At 36.5% G+C, this 21,197-nt stretch overlaps 4 protein-coding genes across 4 annotated transcripts; all 4 read right to left on the bottom strand.

Moving 5' to 3' along the window:
• Positions 1-4,356: 4,356 nt before the first annotated feature.
• On the bottom strand, positions 4,357-6,030 carry LOC131953495 (uncharacterized). The gene is made up of 3 exons (XM_059316684.1): positions 5,980-6,030; positions 4,663-5,320; positions 4,357-4,489 (listed from the first exon to the last, which is right to left on the bottom strand). Exons 2-3 carry the CDS (start codon positions 5,285-5,287, stop codon positions 4,476-4,478), a joined length of 639 nt encoding a protein of 212 aa, XP_059172667.1. The 5' UTR covers positions 5,288-5,320; positions 5,980-6,030; the 3' UTR covers positions 4,357-4,475.
• A 3,389-nt stretch (positions 6,031-9,419) lies between these two features.
• Positions 9,420-11,872, bottom strand: LOC131953480 (ankyrin repeat domain-containing protein 50-like). Its single transcript, XM_059316669.1, has one exon. The coding sequence runs from the start codon at positions 11,722-11,724 to the stop codon at positions 9,526-9,528; it is 2,199 nt and encodes a 732-aa protein (XP_059172652.1). The 5' UTR covers positions 11,725-11,872; the 3' UTR covers positions 9,420-9,525.
• Positions 11,742-14,285, bottom strand: LOC131953489 (ankyrin repeat and KH domain-containing protein 1-like). Its single transcript, XM_059316679.1, has 3 exons — positions 14,211-14,285; positions 11,854-12,720; positions 11,742-11,762 (listed from the first exon to the last, which is right to left on the bottom strand). Exons 2-3 carry the CDS (start codon positions 12,616-12,618, stop codon positions 11,742-11,744), a joined length of 786 nt encoding a protein of 261 aa, XP_059172662.1. The 5' UTR covers positions 12,619-12,720; positions 14,211-14,285.
• Positions 14,286-15,928: 1,643 nt separating this feature from the next.
• On the bottom strand, positions 15,929-20,615 carry LOC131953483 (ankyrin repeat domain-containing protein 17). Its single transcript, XM_059316672.1, has 2 exons — positions 20,587-20,615; positions 15,929-19,238 (listed from the first exon to the last, which is right to left on the bottom strand). The coding sequence occupies exon 2, from the start codon at positions 19,110-19,112 to the stop codon at positions 16,086-16,088; it is 3,027 nt and encodes a 1,008-aa protein (XP_059172655.1). The 5' UTR covers positions 19,113-19,238; positions 20,587-20,615; the 3' UTR covers positions 15,929-16,085.
• Positions 20,616-21,197: the final 582 nt, after the last annotated feature.

Here is a 21,197-nt window from a genome sequence, read left to right on the forward strand (position 1 = left end):
AGAAAGCCTAGGGTCAATGACGTAAGATCAATAAACGCGATTAAAATATTAACTGGTCTCAAGTCAGCCAACACTGACTCACCTTAGGAAAAGTAAAGGAGGTAGAGCATAGTACAGATCAAACTAGTCTTTCATATACCCAGGTCATTGAAACAGGGGAACTCTACTTCACCTGCCTCATATGTTGAAAATATGCAACTAAACTTTTTACTTTCTCGCATATACGAAGTATAGAGAAAGTCTTGTAATCGTGCAAAAAAAAAACATAGTTTTGCAATCTTGTCCGTATGTTTGTGTGTTTGTATGTGAGTCTGTGTGTCTGTGTGTCTGTGTGTGTAAACACGATAACTTGAATACCGTTACAGCTAGGTTGATGAAATTTCATATATAAGTATTATATAAAAATCGTAGATCCGTAACAATTTTTGAGCGATTTCCGATAACCGGAAGTGGTACTTTTTCTACTTTGAATTTTTCAAAAGCCTATAATTTGAGTACTATTTCAGATAGATAAATGGAATTTCACCCGTAAGTAAAAAAATCTAATTTTCCGCCTTCTGTCAAATTTTGAGGAATTTCCATTGACAGAAAGAGGTACTTTTTGCTATTTCCGATTTCCGTAATACATAGAAAAAATACAAAAGGATGTAAACTTTCACGTGAAGAAAAGCCCCAAGATTTGTAAATTTTAACATGAACACATCATGGCAATAAATAGCGTGTTTCATATCATGTCTTATAAAGATGGCTAGAGAACTAAGACAATAATGAGATAAAACTTGGGCTCGTGTAATCTAGAAGTTAATTAACATAGTTGTCATTTTAAGAGTACAGAAGTTATAGACACCATAACAAACTGCCAGCTTAATATAGCTTAGAGCACTACCACTAGCCTAAACTTTATCAACTTTAGAAATATGTCTCCAAAGTCTAATAGACCATTGAATGATTGCGCATTGCATGTCCAAACAAAAGCCTGGTCGGTAAGATGAGGAGAGCCAGATGTTGCGCATGTCTCCGAACCCCTCTCTCCGAACAGAAAGGAGACTATGGTAATATTCTAAGAGGCGCCACTCTTGTTTGATTTCGGAGTTATGTCTATTAGATGGACTGCTGTTCCGCTCATCTGCCCACGGGTCATACTCGGGACTTTTACGTAAGCAGCCATGCGCTTAAAATAGTAGAGGGGTGTCACCGCACTGAAAAGTGTTGGAGAAAATGGGGTGGCTCCCTTAGGTATCGCACAGGGTGATACCCAACCTAGTGATGGCACTTATGTTTTGTACTATAAAATTAGATAAAACAAGTGAATGTGAGGCAGCATTGTGAATTTTTTAAATCAAATTTTTTCTAGCAAAAACACCATTTTCACGTTATATTCTGTTAACACTGAAATTCTGATGTTGCTGTTTAGAAAAAGTAAAACAAGCTTTCTATAGTGATTTTCATTACAGTTCTTTAGAAAATAATTATAGAACTAGTAACTTAAAATTCATGCATTACTGCTGGTACAAAAATCTATTAATAATTTTTTCACCTTTAGAATAACAGTCAAACAAAACTGTCTTATGTTTTCCTAAAAACAATTTAAAGGGGGAGAGATGTTATAGTCAGAGTTTCTTCCAGGCATCTCTTCGGGGGGACAAAGCCCCTCCGAAATTTTTTTACCGCCCCCCCCCCCCCCCCGAACGAAATGAAATTTATATAATTTATATAGAAAATATATACTTTTAACAGTGTCCGCCCCCCCCCCCCCCCCGAAGAAAGTCTACCGCCCCCCCCCCCCCCGACAATTTCAAGTGCCCCCCGGAGAAAAAAGTCTGGAAGAAACACTGGTTATAGTACTAGTGTAATTATTTTATTCCCTAGAAATTCTCCGTTTGTCTTATTTCGTTGAATTTCAACGTAGTGAAGTTTTTTTTACAACACTAACAGAGCGCCCAATCAGCGCTGCGCTCCGGTTTCGGTAACACACCCCTTGTGCGTGCGTCGCATTGGTATGGATATTCCTCCATGCAGCACGATAGCTAACGCCTCCGTGACAGTAAAGGATTTCAGGTTGAATTGTGGCTGTCAAAATTGAACTGCTTCCTTCAGAGCAGTAAATTTGTATTTTGTTGATTGGGAAACAATCTTTCAAAGCAAAACTCGTGATTAACTTAATCTGATTCAGAGTGATAATAATTATCAGGTTGTTTCTTTCTAGCGTGAACCCCATACGAATTATAAATAAATAAATAATTAAACCAAACTAAAAGAATAATTAAATAGTTTCCCAATTTAACCTATTCCTATGTTAATGAACAACGGTTAATACGAAACATTTAAGGCCTGAATTAGTTCAGTAAAAAACTCAATTATTTATTGTGTAATTAAATCGTGATTTGAATTTCTCTGACAGACTTAACAATGGGCTTAAGTCTATTTATCGCTTGTATTCTCGAATTAGATAATTGATAATAGTGTAGGAACCTAATAGAAACAATAAACATTTATAACGTTAAAGCTATAGTCGAAAACTAATAATACATTGTAAATCATTAAACAATTCAAGTGGCAAAAAATTAGACTGCCATCTTTTTTTTTAAAGCGTAACCCTGACCCATGACCTAAATTGAATTCGTCTTCTTACACGCTGTCAGCGTCTAGCACGCTGTCCTTATATAAGTAGATAGATCTTTCCTAACATTTTTCTTCTGTTTTCTATTCTTGTTTATAACCATGTGTTGTGTAATTAGATTTGTGTGGTAATATTAACAATGTTTAAAGTAATTTGCGTAATTTTAATAATATTAAATGTAAGCATCTTGTTCTTGTGGCATTTTTTTACACTGTTTATTTTACACTAATAACTATACAGTTGTTTATAAGAAACTATTAAAACTGTGATAGTCTAGAAATAAACTAAACATTTATAAATTGCCTTTTGTTTTCTGTGAATTATATGGATCAAGACGAATTAGAAAAACTATTTGGCGATGATAGACTTCATGCCAAGCTGTTGATCACTCATGTCATTTTACATTCATCATCATTTTGTTTTTTGGTTTCCTGAGGAACATAGGGCCTCAGTTAAAGCTCTGTTTTCTCTATGGTCTCTTGCCTCTATTTTCGAGCACCGTATCGTCCTTCAATATCAGTAATGTGACACCCAAATAACAAATTATTGAGACCGACAAAATGTGCCCCTGTACTTTCTAAATTCTTTTTCCAACTTGACAAATACAAAAAATAAATTAGTGGGTTGCCAAAATTAATTGTTTGCCCAAGGTGTCAGAATGGTTCGCCACTCATCATTGCTTTGGCAGTCTCTACGTCGTTGCCATAACGTTTCTAAAACTTGTATCGCTCTATTTTATGCACCTTTTAGGAAGTTTGACCAATTTCATCGCTATTTTATTCCCGGGATCTGCCTTTCTAATTTTATTTGCGCAGCCATTTAAGTTAAAATCGACAACAATTTTGTCGGTCATTTATTCAGAATGTCAAAATGTCAAATGTCAGCAAGTTAAATATCACGTCAGATTGTTGAGGAAAACAACTTTGGTCTATTTAGACTATCCGGTAATTGAAAATGAGACACAAAGGTTTACAAATGCAAAATTGTTCATGTAACATCTATAAACTTCGTTCGTCGCTAAAATTGTGTACTCTTGCTTCAAACCATTGCTTTCATCTCTGTTGCGACTAATACAAAATCTAATTCACTATTTAGAAAAGGCCAGTTAAGTAATTAGTTTTTATTTTAAAGTACAATAATAAAAATATCGATTTTTTCCTTGCATTTAGAAACAAGTTAATAAAAAGTCTAGTGACAATTTAAGCGCAATTTCCCCATAGATCTATATTTATATATTGCTATATAGTACTGTAGTGTATTATGAATAATGTAATTTTTTTTTAAATTTTGTGACCGAACGAAAGGATATTTTTGAAAACTTTCTTCGGCAATATTGTTCTAAATTATGACAGAAATCGATTGGTACATGTTTCAAGTCGCTAAGTGGTCTGGTTGCTGAGATATGAGCCACAAACTGCATTTTTCGAGGTTTTTTGGCTTTTCCGGGAAATCCAGGAAGGAATTCCGGGAATTGTTTTGGCCCGCAATCATCCTCGGAACTTGCTTAACATATTTGCTTTTGGAACTAGTCCTCGATATTGCTTTGTTGAGGAGGAGATACGACTTAAAGCTGCGGACACACATCCATCCATCCATCCATCCATCCATCCAGAAAAAACGAATTAATAATCGCGATTGCCAGTATGGAAATTGCGCTAAAAAATACCCAAAAACCGTAACTGCGTAAGGATTCCTATTGTCCAAACTTAGATAACGAAGAAATAGAAATCAAATAATATAGTGCTAGAATCTTTATTTTGTCTACTAGTATCATCATAACCAAGCGTTCATCAGCTGAGCTGTAGTAGGCGTGGCCAGCGAGCATGACAATCTGTACATCTCTCTGATGGGGTACTCAATACAGAGATCCTGGAGAAAAATGTTATATATTTAAATACACAGTACACTTTTTAAAATATTGGATTTTAAATAAAAGAGTAAATATTGTTAACGTGACGATATCTTTTTTAAATATATGTTTTCATTAGATAAAATTATTACTTTAATTTAATATTTTGACTAGTTTCAAACATAGGTTTTACCTCCATTGTAGGTTTGGTCGTTTCCGCTGTTGTAGCCCTTTTCGCTGTCGTAGCTGTTGCTACCACTGTTGTAGCCCTTTCCGCTGTCGTAGTTGTTGCTACCGCTGTTATATCCACTTCCGCTGGTGTAGCTCTTTCCGCTGTCGTAGCTGTTGCTACCACTGTTGTAGCCCTTTCCGCTGTCATAGCTGTTGCTACCACTGTTGTAGCCCTTTCCGCTGTCGTAGCTGTTGCTAGCACTGTTGTAGCCCTTTCCGCTGTCGTAGCTGTTGCTACCACTGTTGTAGCCCTTTCCGCTGTCGTAGCTGTTGCTACCACTGTTGTAGCCCTTTCCGCTGTCGTAGCTGTTGCTACCACTGTTGTAGCCCTTTCCGCTGTCGTAGCTGTTGCTACCACTGTTGTAGCCCTTTCCGCTGTCGTATCCACTTCCGCTGTTGTAGCCCTTTCCGCTGTCGTAGCTGTTGCTACCACTGTTGTAGCCCTTTCCGCTGTCGTAGCTGTTGCTACCACTGTTGTAGACACTGCTACCACCATTGTATCCGCCATTGTTGTAGCCTTGTTTAGCGTACAAGCCACTAGCCAAAGCTACCATGGCACAGCAGAGAACAATTTTCATTGAAGCCATTTCGTATCGGATTCGGTATGTGAAAGACAGAGGCTTAAAGAACAAGAAGAATATAATTATTTTTATTATAATTTTTTTTATTGCTACTGGCAATTATAATGTATGACCTTACGTTATGTTAAAAGTAGTTAAATGGTATTTTATAAATAACGCTCAAGTTTCAAAAAAATATTTAAAATACCTACGAAGCAAGCTCATAAGAAAAATACTTTTCAATGTATAAGCAGTATGTAAATTTTGCTCTAAATGCTTAACTGTGTTGTATGCTCCCAGCTTACTTTTTTTTATTGTTAGGGATTTTTTTTCTAGTTGTTCAATAATATTCTAATTTGTATTGTATTGCCTATTTAGTGACTTAAACCGGAATTTAGTGTTTTGTTATATTTATTAATTTATTACATTCCTTGCGCTTTATTTTCTTTAACCTGATGATTTTTTATCTTCTAAAAAGTAAAATACAAAAAAAAACAAAGAATTATTAACTATGAAATATTTAAAATTCTAAATTTTTAATGAAAAGACTTTTTGAAATTTTGTTTTATGAATTAAAATATTTCCAGTATAAATACTTCGAAAAAAAATGTTATTTATTTATATGTGGATAAATTGAACACAAATACAACGAATTCTAAAACCTGTACAATGTAAAAAAAAATCTGTAACAGTGTAGTCAAAATGTTGGATTTACTTACGCTTGCTACAGGCAAAGAATAAGGGAAGCAATGAGCTTGGTTATCACATTTCAAAAAGTCGTCCACAATATATAACAGAAAACCTAAAGCTAGAGATTAATAGATTATCAATGATGACGCAAATTTTGACGTTAATCCAGTATGATTAACGCAAAATTAATTTGAAATAAATTAATTGTCAAATAATTAATTAAAAAGCTTGACAAGTGATTGTCATATTTATTTGGTCGTATGTTTTTTTACGTCGATCAAACTGCATGTTGATCTCACCATCTATCTGAGTGTAGGTAATTAGCCTATATCGGTGTGTAATGATATATGCATGTCTGTAATTTTCCCAGGTTAAGAAAGCCTAGGGTCAATGACGTAAGATCAATAAACGCGATTAAAATATTAACTGGTCTTAAGTCAGCCAACACTGACTCACGGTAGGAAAAGTAAAGGCGGCTGGGCATAGTGCTGACCAAATTATCTTTTCATATGCCGAGGTCTATGAAACATATACTTCACCTGACTCATATATTGAAAATATGCAACTAAACTTTTTTTCTCTGTAAGTGTAAATTTTGCAATTGCGTGCAAAAAAAAACATTTTTTAATATATATTTTCGACCTTTTTTTGTCTTGGTCTCACCCCCCCCCCCCCCCCGCTAAATGTTGTCACCCGGTGCGGTCCGCACCACCGATCCACCTCGCGACGATTCTGGTTTAAGACATGGAGAGTTTCTCGTCCAAAGTATATATTTATTATGTAAACAATTTAAAAATGTTCCATTTCATATCTATGAAAACAAAATTGATTAGTAGCGTCATTGATTGAGGACGCGGTCCGCATTTCTTCTGAAACTATATAAGGGGTGACGCCAAATTTAAAAAAAAACGTAATATTTTCTGTCAAAACTGTGTTCTATCTATTGAAAATAATAAAATAGAAACGTGTTTGAGATCATCGTCATTTAAAACAAAAAAAAAATTTAAATTCGATGTCCACCGATAGTAAGTTAATGTTTGTATTAACCAAATCACCCACACGGTCTTAAGGGAATAACCGTTCGGTGATATATCTGAAGTAAGGTGCATCGGTGGAGAAGAGTGTGAAGTCATTATTACCTAGTCATAAAGCAAGGTCTACTTTTAGATTCGTGTTTATACTAAGACTTGCCCGAACAAAAAATAAAACAAATATCGTAATCAAGAGTGTAATTCACGAGTATCGCATGGATATACTGGTTACTTGTGTGTGAGAGAGCTAGGAACATAGCCGGTTATGTGTGTGTAAGAGAGAGAGCTAGGAACATAGCCGGTTATGTGTGTGTAAGAGAGAGAGAGAGTTAGGAACATAGCCGGTTATGTGTGTGTAAGAGAGAGAGCTAGGAACATAGCCGGTTATGTGTGTGTAAGAGAGAGAGCTAGGAACATAGCCGGTTATGTTTGTGTAAGAGAGAGAGAGATAGGAACATAGCCGGTTATGTGTGTGTAAGAGAGAGAGCTAGGAACATAGCCGGTTATGTGTGTGTAAGAGAGAGAGCTAGGAACATAGCCGGTTATGTGTGTGTAAGAGAGAGAGCTAGGAACATAGCCGGTTATGTGTGTGTAAGAGAGAGAGATAGGAAAGTAGCCGGTTATGTTTGTGTAAGAGATGGTAGAAAGTTTATGTTAGATTTAGCTCATCAGATTAAATAAAGGTTACACCATGAACTCGTGAGCTGGATTTAAGCTGACCATAACGTCCGTATTGTATTGTTAGTGATAGGCTTAAGCTAGGTACCTCCTCTTCTATGTTACAAAATATGACTGAATATATTTTGAGTAACATGATTTATAGGTTTTTGTTTTTACTTAAGTAGCTTCTCTTTATACCTAGTGATTAATTGGGCAGATAAAATAGATTTCAGTTTTCTTGACCTCGGATTAGGAAGAGATGGTGTGGTCATCACTGGCTACAGGATATTACACCCCCCCCCCGGGACATTTCCCTCCGGATATTCCCCGCCAGCCCCCTATTTACCCCATGGAGCAATTACCCCCTGTCAATTGCCCCCCCCCCTGTCAATTACCCCCCCCCTGTCAATTATCCCCCCCCCCCCCCATATCCACCAAGGTTAGAATCCTGATTCTAACTCCAACTCTATACATATATATTACCTTAATCCTAACCTTAAGACAAAGACAAAAAACCTAAGAATTCACCTCATCCTAAAATAAACCCAAAACCAAACCCAACTCTAGAAATTCATTTTAGCCTAACCCAGATCCTAACCCTGATCCTAGCCCTAGCCCTAGCCTTAGCCCTAGCCCTAGCCCTAGCCCTAGCCCTAGCCCTAGCCCTAGCCCTAGCCCTAGCCCTAGCCCTAGCCCTAGCCCTAGCCTTATTGATTAAGAGATACCTGGAAGGAACTCTGGTGAAAGTTCAGAAAATTGACTGTTTCTTGGTTTTTAGGATCTTATTTATCTGTTTTCTTATTAATCAATCGTGTACACCAAAAAAACAAACTATTCAGACTGACAAAACAGATAAAAAGTGCCCCCGAATTTTCTAAATTGGGGTAGGTGCTGTTTTGCTAATTTGACTAGCATTGAATAAATTTAGAGGATGACAAAATTGATAGTTGGCCCTCCACGCCTGGATGGATTGCTTCTCCACTGTGCTTTGGTAGTCTCTGCCTCGTTGCCCTAAAGGTTCCTAGACATGTCTCGCTCTGTTTCCTGCACCAATGTTACCAATTCATCACTATTCTCTTGCCGGCATTTGCCTTTCTAATTTTATTTGCGTAAGTCACTACAGATTACCTCTCGATTAATACAGTATGTCAGAATTTCAAATGTCAGCATGCCAAAAGATATAAGATCAATGAACGCGATTAAAATATTAACTGGTCATTATTCAACACTGACTCACGTTAGGAAAGGTGAAATCGGCTGGGCATAGTGCTGACCAAACTATCCCTTCATATGCCGAGGTCAATAAAACATAAGAACTCTACCTCACCTGCCCAATGGACCGTGAGTTTTGAAAGATTACATTCTTTTTACTCTCGCATATTATTTTACCATGAATTCAAAGGCTTACCTGTGTGTGAATATGTGTGAAGTAATCTCATATTATTTACTTTCTAATTCTTCTTTTTAGTTACAATAATGGAGGGGATTTCCTTTAACACAATTAAATATTATAAGTCTACATGTAATCTCACAATTAACTTTTTTATCTATTTTCTCAATACACTCGAAAAACAATTTTCTGAAAATCTCAAGCGCTGTTGTTTTCAATGAATATCTATTTTTGTAAAATAATTTTAAAAAACACTATATTTAAAAAATTGTATTGATATATTGGACACGATGTATAAAACATTATAAGAAAACAATTAATGCTTACATTACTTTGTTATGGTGCAAAGGTACAAGAGATAATTGAGTTTAGAGTTACAAAAAAGCTAGATATGCGAGCATTAAATAAATCCTATGAGAAAAGTATCTGCTTGTTGTCAATTTTCTAATCGTATATCTGAAATTTAAAAATGAATTAAAGGAGTCTAATATCTTTTAGTCACTGTCGCTGTCTTCCGAAGACTCATCGGATTCATAGTCAAAAGGTTTCAATGTTTTTTTTAGCTCCGGGTTACTAGAACAGATTTTAATAAACAATCTTTCATCCTCAATATTACGGTTCTTCAGTAATGTGTCGTCTGCCAGGAACAGTAATCTTTCCATCAGCGGGTACGGGAGTCCAGTCTTCTCCACTCTGGCGGGTCTGTTTGGGTGGGATCCTATAGCAGACGATACAGCGACAAACGCCATCATCTCCAGACGTAGTGGTGTTTTAGAATATGGGTTTAACATGGTAGCACAATCAGTGTGAAACTGTGGCACTAAATACTTAATAACTTTTTCACTATGTGATAATAAACGCAGGTCTGAGTTGGTCAAAAAAACGATTTTTATAAAATACTCAGCCAGGAATAAATTGTCCATCAGAAGGGCTACACAGAGGGGAGTTAACCTATATGAACTTGTAAACCAGTATTTAATATTCTTGGTTATCTCCACCTCACTTGGCCCTACCCCTGCCTTGATGAGCTGTTGTGCTATACAATCCTTCCCTAATGCAATGAACAAATGAACAAACTCTGGATTCACCAGCTCCACCTTAGCTCCACGATTTAACAAGTGTTTAACAATCTTACACATTGTCTTAGGTCTTCCAGGCAGATTGGATAAAGCAATAGACAGCGCTGTTTTTGGTGGATTATGGTAACTCATTAAATCGACATCAGCCTCCACTAATCTTGATGATAAAACAGCTTTTTTATTTTCAAACTTAATCGACAGCATTAATGGGGTCATTCCCTTTTTATTGCGATGATTGATGGAAGCGCCTTCACAAATTAACTGATCTAATATTTTAACATTCTGCCAACTATCATCACGACAGTCTGAAATGGCATGAAATAATGCTGTGTTGCCTTTATGATCAGTCGTATTAATGTCTCTGTTCGCTCCAGCGTTTATTAAACTTGTCAGAACGTCTTCATCGCCCATCTTAGCAGCCGTCATCAAACACGTACAGCCGTCCATATCTCTATGTGTAATGTCTGATCCTCGTGCAATCAACTCGTCTATTAAAACATCATCACCATTATCTATAGCGTGATTCAACGCTGTTTTACCATACTCATCGCGAGCGTCCACATTAGCACCATATCTCAACAACTTTAAAGCAATCTGTGTATTATACCTCTCTGCTGCATTAATCAGAGCTGTGGAGTGTTTCACCTGTGCGTTTACGTCCGCACCCAGTTCAAATAAAATCTCAACGTTTTCCGATGAATTCGATAATGTTGACACATAAAACGCAGTGTCGCCATTTTTATTTCTGTGTCCTAGATCAGAGCCTGCCTCCATCAACATTTTTAAAATTATTTTAGTACCAGTCATCTTCGCAGCAACCAATAATACCGTATCTCCGGAAACATTTTCCACATTGACACGCGTAAAATGTTTTAAAATCTCTTGAAATATCTCGTCCCGTAAAATATAACAATCTGTATTGTCATTTGTTTTGAGCGCTTTCTTTAAACCATCAAAGTATTCCGCTGAAAGAATTTTAAACAAAACTGTTGGCGACTTCGTATCATTAAGGTCAATGTTGACGTCAGCACCCCGGTGTATCAGAAAATTAACCATCCCTAAATTAAACGACTTGGTCAGGGCGGTGTTACCACATACCAACTGATTCACATCGGCGCCAAGTTCCAACAAAACTTTAACGACGCCAACATCGGAGGTTGATGCTGCTAAAAGAAGAAGTTCAGACGTCGAGCTGCAGACGGCTGCTTGACAAGCAGACGTGTAGCGTTCAGATATCATCCTCAGACATTCCTTCTGTCGGTGTGTGAGCACTGTATTTAAAGCAGATGGGACGTTCATTTTGGCGTTGTTTTGAAGACGAAATTCAGCACATTCAAGCTCTCCATTTCTTAATGCGGTCTCTAAGGCACTACCTGCAAATACTGGCAAGTTATTTTTGTCAAGATAATTCACGCTAACTTTGTGTTTAATTAATAATCTGATGACGTCAGTTCGGCCTTTAGCAGCCGACACGACCATCGCTTGATAAGGCGCCAGGACGCCATGACGGCAGAAAACCTCAACCAATCTGAGGTCACCAATATCAGCAGCCAGAGTGACCTCTGACCCTTTCTCATATACAGCCAAGCCGTGTGACAAAAGTGATTTGATCATTTCTATCTCAACCCATGTTACACAAGATTTTCTTTCATCTATAGAACTTAACAGCTTAAAAATAATTAATGTATCTTTTATGTTGATTTCCTTTATTTTAACAAGTTCAGTTTCAATAAGCCATTTTACATTTTTTAAGTCTCTATTTAGAACGGCCTCTAAGAGCATAGAATCATCGTTTTTATGTTTCTGAATCAGCCGAACTACTTGACCTATTCCAGCTTTGTCAGCTATGTCTTGTGCACATTCACAGCGATTGTAGTTATTGCTTTCCTTAATGTTTTGAACATCGCTTAATGATGGTCCACCTTTAAGGAGAATTTTGACCTTCTCCAGTTCAAATTCTTTCAATGCTTTCGTTAAAGCAGTTTCCCCCTTCTCATTAATGTGTTCGATGTTGACACCTTCCTGCTTCAGGAGAGTCTCAGCTACTTCAATAGGACAACCACGGCGCATCGACAAAATCAGTGACGTATTTCCGGCATGATCAACATGGTTCACATCCGCCATCTTTTGAAGTAACATAGATACGATGATAGGAAATCCATGCTCTGAAGCAACCATTAAGGCCGTGCGTCCTCTAGTGTTGCTGGCATTGACGTCTGCTCCGTGTTCAATCAACAAGGCAGCAATGTCTACATGTCCAATTGTAGCTGCCACCAACAATGGCGTGTTGCCATGGCAATCTCTGGTTTCCAGGTAAGCCCCAGCTTGAAGTAAGTAGGTGACGTGTATTCTTGACCCTTTGTTGCAAGCAACTAGCAGACACTGGTCAAGAGTTGGCTGAAACACAACAATTCTTCTAGACCTCACTAGATGAAGATAAGACAAGACGTCTGGTGACCCTGAGGAAATCATATCTAACAAAGGATCCCTTAGACTTGATCTTGCCATGATTCAATTAATATGTTGGTCTGTCTTAAAAAATATTTCCTTTATTTCCAGAGATGTCTTCTGTTGTTTTTTTTTTTTTTTTTTTTTTTTTTCCGTTTCAATCTGTGAAATATTAAAATAATATTTTAAAATGTATTAACAGATTTCGTTACATGTAAGTTTAGTTTTTAAATGTAGCGTTTGTAGTGAGAAAAAAATGCATCTATCAAAACCTTCACAAGAACAAACTATTAAATGTTGTAAAAGAAGAAATTACAAAAAAAAAAAATTCTAATTTACTCAAAATAAGTCATAGATTTTATGAGCGAACAGCGTTTTTACTGAGGAAAGAAAGTATGTTTAAATTTCTGTTTTTCTATCAATTGAAAGCTACTTATGTTCGTTCACTTTCTACATTTTAGTAAATGCGAATTTTAAAAACGTAAAGCTATAAGTCGATGTTAAAGATTTTGAAATAAATTTCAAGCATATTTATACTTCCTATTTAGTTATCAGTTTAGTTGCAACTTAATACGACTAAATGTATTTCCAAAATCCCGATCAGTAAATTATTGTGATCTTAAATCTAAAAATAATCATCTGCCCCTTATTAATCTACGCTGTCGGCTTTCATATTCGAATACTAATATAAAATGAAAACAGCATATTCTTATTAAATTATTTATAACTTTAATTTATTCCATTACAATGTTTGCCTATTAAAAGTCAACAAAACATTAAATTTAAGGTCGAAATGATTTAACTCCTGAAATAATTCAGATTCAACACAGGCTATGTCCACAAGACGGCCAGTGATTGGTGTGTAGATATAGGTGGACGACAAGATTAACTTACATAATAAGCACATACAACATACAACAATAGATCTATATATATATATATTATTTGTTTCTATTTGAACCATAACACAACGGTGATACTTAAAAATGTATTCTTCGTTCAATTACGTTGACCTACCTACTTAAAGTCAATCAGTGTTTCTTCCAGACTTTTTTCTCCGGGGGGGGGGCAATAGATATTTTCGGGGGGGGGGGGGGGGGGGGCAACATTTTCCGGGGAGGGGGCGGACACTGATAAAAGTATATGTTTTCTATATAAATTCCATTTCGTTCTTGGGGGGGGAGGGGCGGCAGACGTTCTTCGAAGGGGGGTGGGCAGAAGAGATGCCTGAAAGAAACTCTGAAGTCTATGTACTGTGCTTTAAAAATTGAAATGGTCTTGTCGTTAAACGTTTCTAAATTTAAACCATCTATATTTAGATATTTCTTTACATTTCGAGAAATGTGCTTATTTCAGCTGCATTTCTTGAAGTTTTCGATTTCAGTAGAAGTTTGTATTAATCTAAGATACTATTTTATTTTCAATTTAATAATTAATAAAGAAATAAGGAAAATACATACATTATTGAAAAAATTGACTAGGGCTTTTACCTCTACACGTTAAATTAAAATTAGTCACAGTGGTAAGCCCTCGGGATTTACCAATCGAGAAGAAGATTTAATGTTACAGAACTTATAGAGAATGGAACACGATAAAAGTCAATAAACAAACAACACAATTAAAATGAAGAAGAGTATTAAAAGAAATCTTACTTTTATATTTGATGTTCTCTTTTACAGAACTCCCGAGAGACATGCGGAAATGAAGTAAGCCAAGTTAGATACGTGACAATGTTCGTTATTTCTAGAAAGTAGCCTACAATAGGGAATACTGATAGATGAAAATAGAAACCAAAAAAACATGGGGAATATCCGTTTTTGCAGGATGTCGAGCATTAAATACGTAGTTTGACTTGTAATAACAATTTCCCATATGCTTACAATCATTGTAAATCCAAAGTTTAAGATGTATAACCTATTATAAATCAAAATCAATTATATCGTTGTCATCCTAACATTGAAAATCTACTTCTACTAAAAGTATTAGGCCTATTTATATGTAAAAAGTGTGAGAAACCAAAAAAAACTGTAGGTAAAGCATGATCTTAACGTTTTGGTTTGGTAGTGTTTGAAAAATAATTTAAAACGAAGGTGATAATAAAGTGCTAAATAAATATTACGCTAAAATGGCACTATTGCCAAAACGATAGTCCCATCAAGAATCGAGTACTTAACTAAATTATTACAACCAAATAATACTCAGCAAGCTGAAAATTAATACTTTTAGCTAATTAGCATCAAGTTCACTACTTTTCAGCATATTTCTGAATACAGCATTTACCTACATTTTTATTAACCACTTATACATTAACTGAGCAATTAGTAAAGTAGGAATATAAAAATGTTAACATCTTAAAACCATTTTAAATATTGTTTGAGTATTAAATTATCAACATAACGGTTTAGGGTAAAGATTTTTGTCTCCTTTTTATGAAAAATTAAATCATTGTTTCACAGTATGGGTTAAGGGAGGTAACCTGCAAGGTGAGGACAATGAAGACAAGATAATATGTATTTCTCTCTGTCGTATTGTGTTTCTGTGTGTAGTCATGTAGTGAATTAGTAAAGCGGTTGACAGAGCTGATCGTTATTTTTACTTAGTGACCCGTCCCATCCCTAGTGTTCCCCACTCGTGTCTTGCGCTGGTCATAGTCCGGTTTGTACTTGTTTGTGTACGGGTTTAAAATATGTGTAACAACGTGGTTTGTTTGCCTAAGTCCAGTACTTTAAATCTATTAGGTTAGTGTAGGTGAGTGTTGTGTGCTTTAGTTCCGTAGCCACGGTATCCTATCTCTGTGTTTTACTTTTGTGTTAGTTCTGTGTGCATTAGTTCTGTATATTCTACGACTGTGTTTTACTTTTGGGTTAGTTCTGTGTGCATTAGTTCTGTATATTCTATGTCTGTGTTTTACTTTTGTGTTAGTTCTATGTGCTTTAGTTCTGTACATTCTAGGTCTGTGTTTTACTTTTTTGTTAGTTCTGTGTACTTTAGTTCTGTAGCCATGTATCCTAGGTTTGTAAAGACGTGTCCATATGTTCAAAACAAGTTTGAACATTAACCGGTTTATCTAGCAACTACTGACAATTTGCTCTAAACCTACAAGTTTCACTGCCCTTATGATAATATGTTACACTGAGGAAATGACTCTGTCGTACATCAATCAATTAAAAAGTTTTGTTATCAGAAACTTTACCATCCATCTTAAAGTTATATGTTTTATATCTTTCTAATCTATAGCAGATTTTTTTTCCTTTAACCCTCAAAAGTTTCTTTTACACATCAATATCTGACACTTGAACATAACGGTTGTAATTAGATACAACTTCAAAAACACAAGAATAACTTTTTAAATAATTGTATTGTGATAACATTCAGGATATAACTATATATAACTCATAATTTATCTTGTAGAACAAAGTATATACGTAAGTACTAAGTAAATCCTATAAGAAATATAACTAAACCAAGTTGCTGTATAAATCTTGATTCAAAAAATGTAATATTTACTATAAGTGTTTAATCTGTTTCTAGAAGCTGTCACTGCTGTCATTGCTGTCACTGGTGTCACTGTCGCTGCTAGGTGAAGACAAGTTGTATCCAAAGATATGAGATTTCAGTTTTTTATTTAGCTTTGGGTTACAGGAGCAGATCTCACGAAACAATCTTTGGTTCTCAATATTACGGTTCTTCAGTAATGTGTCGTCTGCCAGGAACAGTAATCTTTCCATCAGCGGGTACGGGAGTCCAGTCTTCTCCACTCTGGCGGGTCTGTTTGGGTGGGATCCTATAGCAGACGATACAGCGACAAACGCCATCATCTCCAGACGTAGAGGTGTTTTAGCATATGGCTTAAAAATCTCAGCACAATCCGTGCGTAACTTCTGCTCTAAATACTTGATAACTTTTTCGCTTTGTGATAACAATTGTAGGTCTGAGTTGGTCAAAAAACAGATTTTGATGAAGTACTCAGCCAGAACTACATTTTTCATTAGAAGGGCTACACAGAGGGGAGTTAACCTATATGAACTTGTGAACCAGTAATTAAAATTCTTGGTTATCTCCACCTCACTTGGCCCTACCCCTGCCTTGATGAGTTGTTGAGCTATAGAATCCTTCCCTAATGCAATGAACAAATGAACAAACTCTGGACTCACAAGGTCTGCTTTAGCTCCACGATCTAACAAGTGTTTAACAATCTTACACATTCTCTTAGGTCTTCCAGGCAGATTGGATAAAGCAATAGACAGCGCTGTTTTTGGTGGATTATGGTAACTCATTAAACTAACATCAGCCTCAGACAACTTTGAACACAAAATTGCCCTTTGATTTTCCCATTTGACAGCAACCATTAATGGCGTCATTCCTTTTTTATTGCGATGGTTGACACACGCTCCGGCATAAATTAAAGAGTTTATAACACGTGTATTTTTCCAAACGTAATCCCCATCGTTCTGAATCGCATGAAACAGAGCTGTTTCTCCATATTTATCTGAATCATCGATGCGTTTGTCCGCCCCTGCTTTCAATAAAATCTTAACAACATCAAAGTCACCACTTGATGCAGCAAACATCAGAACAGTAAAACCACTGTGGTCGTGATGAAAAATATCGGCGCCTTTTTCAATCAACTGATCTACCAAAAAACTATCTTCATTTTCGGCGGCGTTACCTAAAGCTGTTCGACCTATCCGATCACATGTATTCACATTTGCGCCACGGGTGATCAAATATTCACACATTTCTGATTTACATTCATCTGCTAGTCTCACTAAAGCTGTCGAGTGGTCAACTTTGACATCAATATCCGCGCCTTTGTCTATCAACAGTTTAACGTTGCTCATATTATCAGACAAGGCGGCTATATAAAACGCCGTTTCGCCTTCTTTATTTTTATGTTCTAAACAACAGCCGGCTTTTAATAACATCTCTATAATCTTTTTGGTACCATCCATTTTTGCAGCAACCGTCAGAGCGGTATCGCCTGTTTCATTTTCAACATTGACACGTGTAAAGTGTTTCAGTATCTCTTGAGTTATCTCGTCACGTAAAATATAACAATCGACTTTGTCATTTGTGTTCAGCGCTTTCATTAAATCTTCAAAGTATTCCGCTGAAAGAATTTTCAACAAAACTGTCGGTGACTTCGTATCATTTAGGTCAATGTTGACGTCAGCACCCCGGTGTATCAGAAAATTAACCATCCCTAAATTAAACGACTTGGTCAGGGCGGTGTTACCACAAACCAACTGATTCACATCGGCGTCAAGTTCCAACAAAACCTCAATAACGCCAACGTCTGAGGTTGATGCTGCTGTAAGAAGAAGTTCAGACGTTGAGCTGCAGACGGCTGCTTGACAAGCAGACGTGAAGCGTTCAGATATCATCCTCAGACATTCCTTCTGTCGGTGTGTGATCACTGTACTTAAAGCTGATGAGACTTCCATTTTGGCGTTGTTTTGTAGAAGGATTTCAGCACATTCAAGCTCTCCTTTGCTCAGTGCGGACTCTAACGCACTACCAGCAAATATTGGCAAATTGTTGTTATCAAAATGATTCACGCTAACTGTGTATTTAATTAGTATGCTGATGATATCCGTGCGGCCTTTAGCAGCCGACACGACCATCGCTTGATAAGGCACCAGGACGCCATGTTGGCAGAAGACCTCAATCAAATGGACGTCCCCAATATCAGCAGCCAGCGTGACCTCTGACCCTTTTTCGTCTAGAAAAAAACCGTGTGACACAAGAAATGCTGTCAGTTCAATATCATCGCCTGTTACTTTGGATTTTCTTTCATTTATAGAACTTAACAATTTAAAAATAATTAACGGGTCCTCTTCGTTGACGTGTTTTATTTTAACAAGCTCAGTTTCAACGAGCAATTTTACACTGGTTAAGTCCCGTTTTAGAACCGCTTCTAAGAGAATAGATTCATCGCTTTTATATTTCTGTATCAGGCGAACTATTTCACCTATACCAGTTTTGTCAGCGATCTCTTGGGCACATTCGGAGCAAATATTTTCACCGCTTTCCTTTATTTCTTTCGCATCACTTAAACATGCACCGCCTAAAAGAAGCATTTTGACCTTCTCCAACTCCACCTCCTTTAAAGCTTTTGTTAAAGCCGTCTCCCCCTTCTCGTTACAGTGTTCCATGTTGATGCCTTCTTCATTCAGCAGAGCCTCGGCTACTTCGACAGAACAACCACTGCGCATTGACAAAATCAATGACGTATTTCCTTTAATATCACTGGCATTGACGTCTGCTCCGTGTTCAATCAAAAGTTCCGCGATGTCTACAATTCCATTAGTTGTTGCCACCAACAATGGCGTGTTGCCATGGCAATCTCTCGTTTCTATGTCAGCCCCAGCTTGAAGTAAGTAGGTGACGTATAACCTTGACCCTTTGTCGCAAGCAACTAGCAGACACTGGTCAAGAGTTGGTTGACACACAACAATTTGTCCAGACCTGACCAGATGAAGATAAGACAAGACGTCTGGCGATCCTACGGAAATCATATCCAACAGAGAAACATTTTGACTTGATCTTTCCATGTTTTTTTTACTTCATGTGTCTACCACATGAGAGCTTGAAGTTTCGATCTGCCCAGCAAAGATACTACAATTTAGCGTATTATAATTTTATATCTGCATTTATTGTGACACGGATTATTTGAAGTCCTGAAAAAAAAGTTAATTTAATTTAAACATGTTAGCCTAATTAATTACTTTAAATTCAGAGAGGATTAGAACAGAATCTAAAATTGATTTATTCTTATTAATCATAATGTAACACATTTAAATTAGCCCCTAATTCGTTTATTGTATAAAACTACAACTCTCAGACACAAATTTTAGTAAGAAGAATAGAACAAAAAAGATCATTAATTGTGCCACACATCATGCATAACAAATCAACCCAAAACTAATGTAAGATTATCGACATCTGGGCGAAATTACTGAGGCCAACTTGCACAATCAAATTTATAATTACTGGTGTCACACGCCCTTCACGTACACACGCACAATCTCACACATGCATACACGTGCGCGCACACACACACACTCTCACACACACGTACACACACGCTTCCGACTCGAAACATTGATAGGTAACTTAACAGGTAGGCCTACGTCCAGATAGGTAGATTTGCAAATTCCTAATATAGTGTCACCCCAGTCCACTTTGGTAGACGGTATATTTTGTTCTGATCGGTTAGACCACGCATTGTTTGTCCTGTGAAAAGTTGGTGTCACCCCCTCTCCTTATGTCTAATGGTGTCAATTTGTGCAAGCATTATATTAATCCATTCATAAGAAGCATTTAACCCTAAGTGATAATAATTCAACATTTAAAAAAATTGTTTTCACAGTAAATAATTAAATGTGGTGCCACCCCCACCCCGTTCGTTGACTGACGTATCTGTTGTTAAAAGAATGTAATGAAACTTTTTTTCCATAGTAAATAATGCACAGGTTTTTGGTTGGCGTTTACGTCATTGTGCCCCCCCCCCCCCACCACACACACACACACACACGCCATATTAGTATTTGTCAATTTGTATTAAAAGACTATTTAACTCAAATTTATTATTGATTGAACCAGAAAAAGGCATTTTTCTACATTATATTTTGAAAAATTTTGCCATGGCGTCTGACCCCCCCCCCCACCCTCACCCCATTGTGTCATACGGTGCGGTCTGCACCCGCTCCCTCCTCCCCATGCGGTGTTCTTATCTAAGAACACCGTTTGAGAAGACATAGATCTAGATAGATCGATATATATTTATTTAGGAAGTAACATAACCACGCAATTAAATATGGAATAGCAATAAAAACCGGATGTAGGCTATTTGTTTAAATTATTTCAAAAGAAATATCAATATTTAGTTTGCGCTGATCAATCTAATTAAAACTGTTTAAGAATCATCATCGGCGTTAAATGATATTGATCTGATCTTGACCTATTACTATATCTGCTTTGTGGATATGGTATATTATCAAACTTGATAGATCTTGATCTACATACCAATTACCATAACGTTCGGAGTTTTTAATGAAAGGAAGTAATCCATAGATCTGTATAGAACTCTTTTATGTTCTCTAATTTATTTTACAAAAATAATAACATTTGTTACGTTAAACTATCTGCATTATTTTAACTTCTAGATTCTAGATCCAGTAAATCATTTATTATGAAAATTTTCCATCTCACAATTTTTACTTTCTCGTACATACGAAGTATAGAGAAAGTCTTGTAATCGCGCACAAAAAAAAATCGAGATTTTTAAAAATCTCGACGTTTTACACCTCACTGATACGGAAAAACATAATTTTGCAATCTTGTCCGTATGTCTGTGTGTCTGTCTGTCTGTCTGTGTGTAAACACGATTACTTGAGTACCGTTACAGCTAGGTTGATGAAATTTCATATATAAGTATTTTATCAAAATCGTAGATCCGTATCAACATTTGAGCGATTTTCGATAACCGGAAGTGGTACTTTTTCTACTTTGAATTTTTTCAAAAGCCTATAACTTGAGTACTATTTCAGATAGATAACAAAAAATTCACATATAAGTAAAAGATCGAATTCTCTACCTTCTTTCAAAGTTTGAGTAATTTCAGTTGACCCGGAAGT

The sequence above is a fragment of the Physella acuta genome, unplaced genomic scaffold, assembly GCF_028476545.2.
Source record: "Physella acuta isolate Inbredline_101_S28 unplaced genomic scaffold, ASM2847654v3 ptg000926l, whole genome shotgun sequence".
Taxonomy (NCBI): domain Eukaryota; kingdom Metazoa; phylum Mollusca; class Gastropoda; family Physidae; genus Physella; species Physella acuta.

Bases quoted from the DNA above. Each gene is read 5' to 3' on its own strand.
- LOC131953495 (XM_059316684.1), bottom strand. From the start codon at position 5,287: ATGGCTTCAATGAAAATTGTTCTCTGCTGTGCCATGGTAGCTTTGGCT.
- LOC131953480 (XM_059316669.1), bottom strand. From the start codon at position 11,724: ATGATCAAATCACTTTTGTCACACGGCTTGGCTGTATATGAGAAAGGG.
- LOC131953489 (XM_059316679.1), bottom strand. From the start codon at position 12,618: ATGGCAAGATCAAGTCTAAGGGATCCTTTGTTAGATATGATTTCCTCA. The intron at 11,763-11,853 runs GTAAAATGGCTT...TAAGTTCTATAG, and splicing joins TAAATAGAGACTTAAAAAAT to ATGAAAGAAAATCTTGTGTA.
- LOC131953483 (XM_059316672.1), bottom strand. From the start codon at position 19,112: ATGGAAAGATCAAGTCAAAATGTTTCTCTGTTGGATATGATTTCCGTA.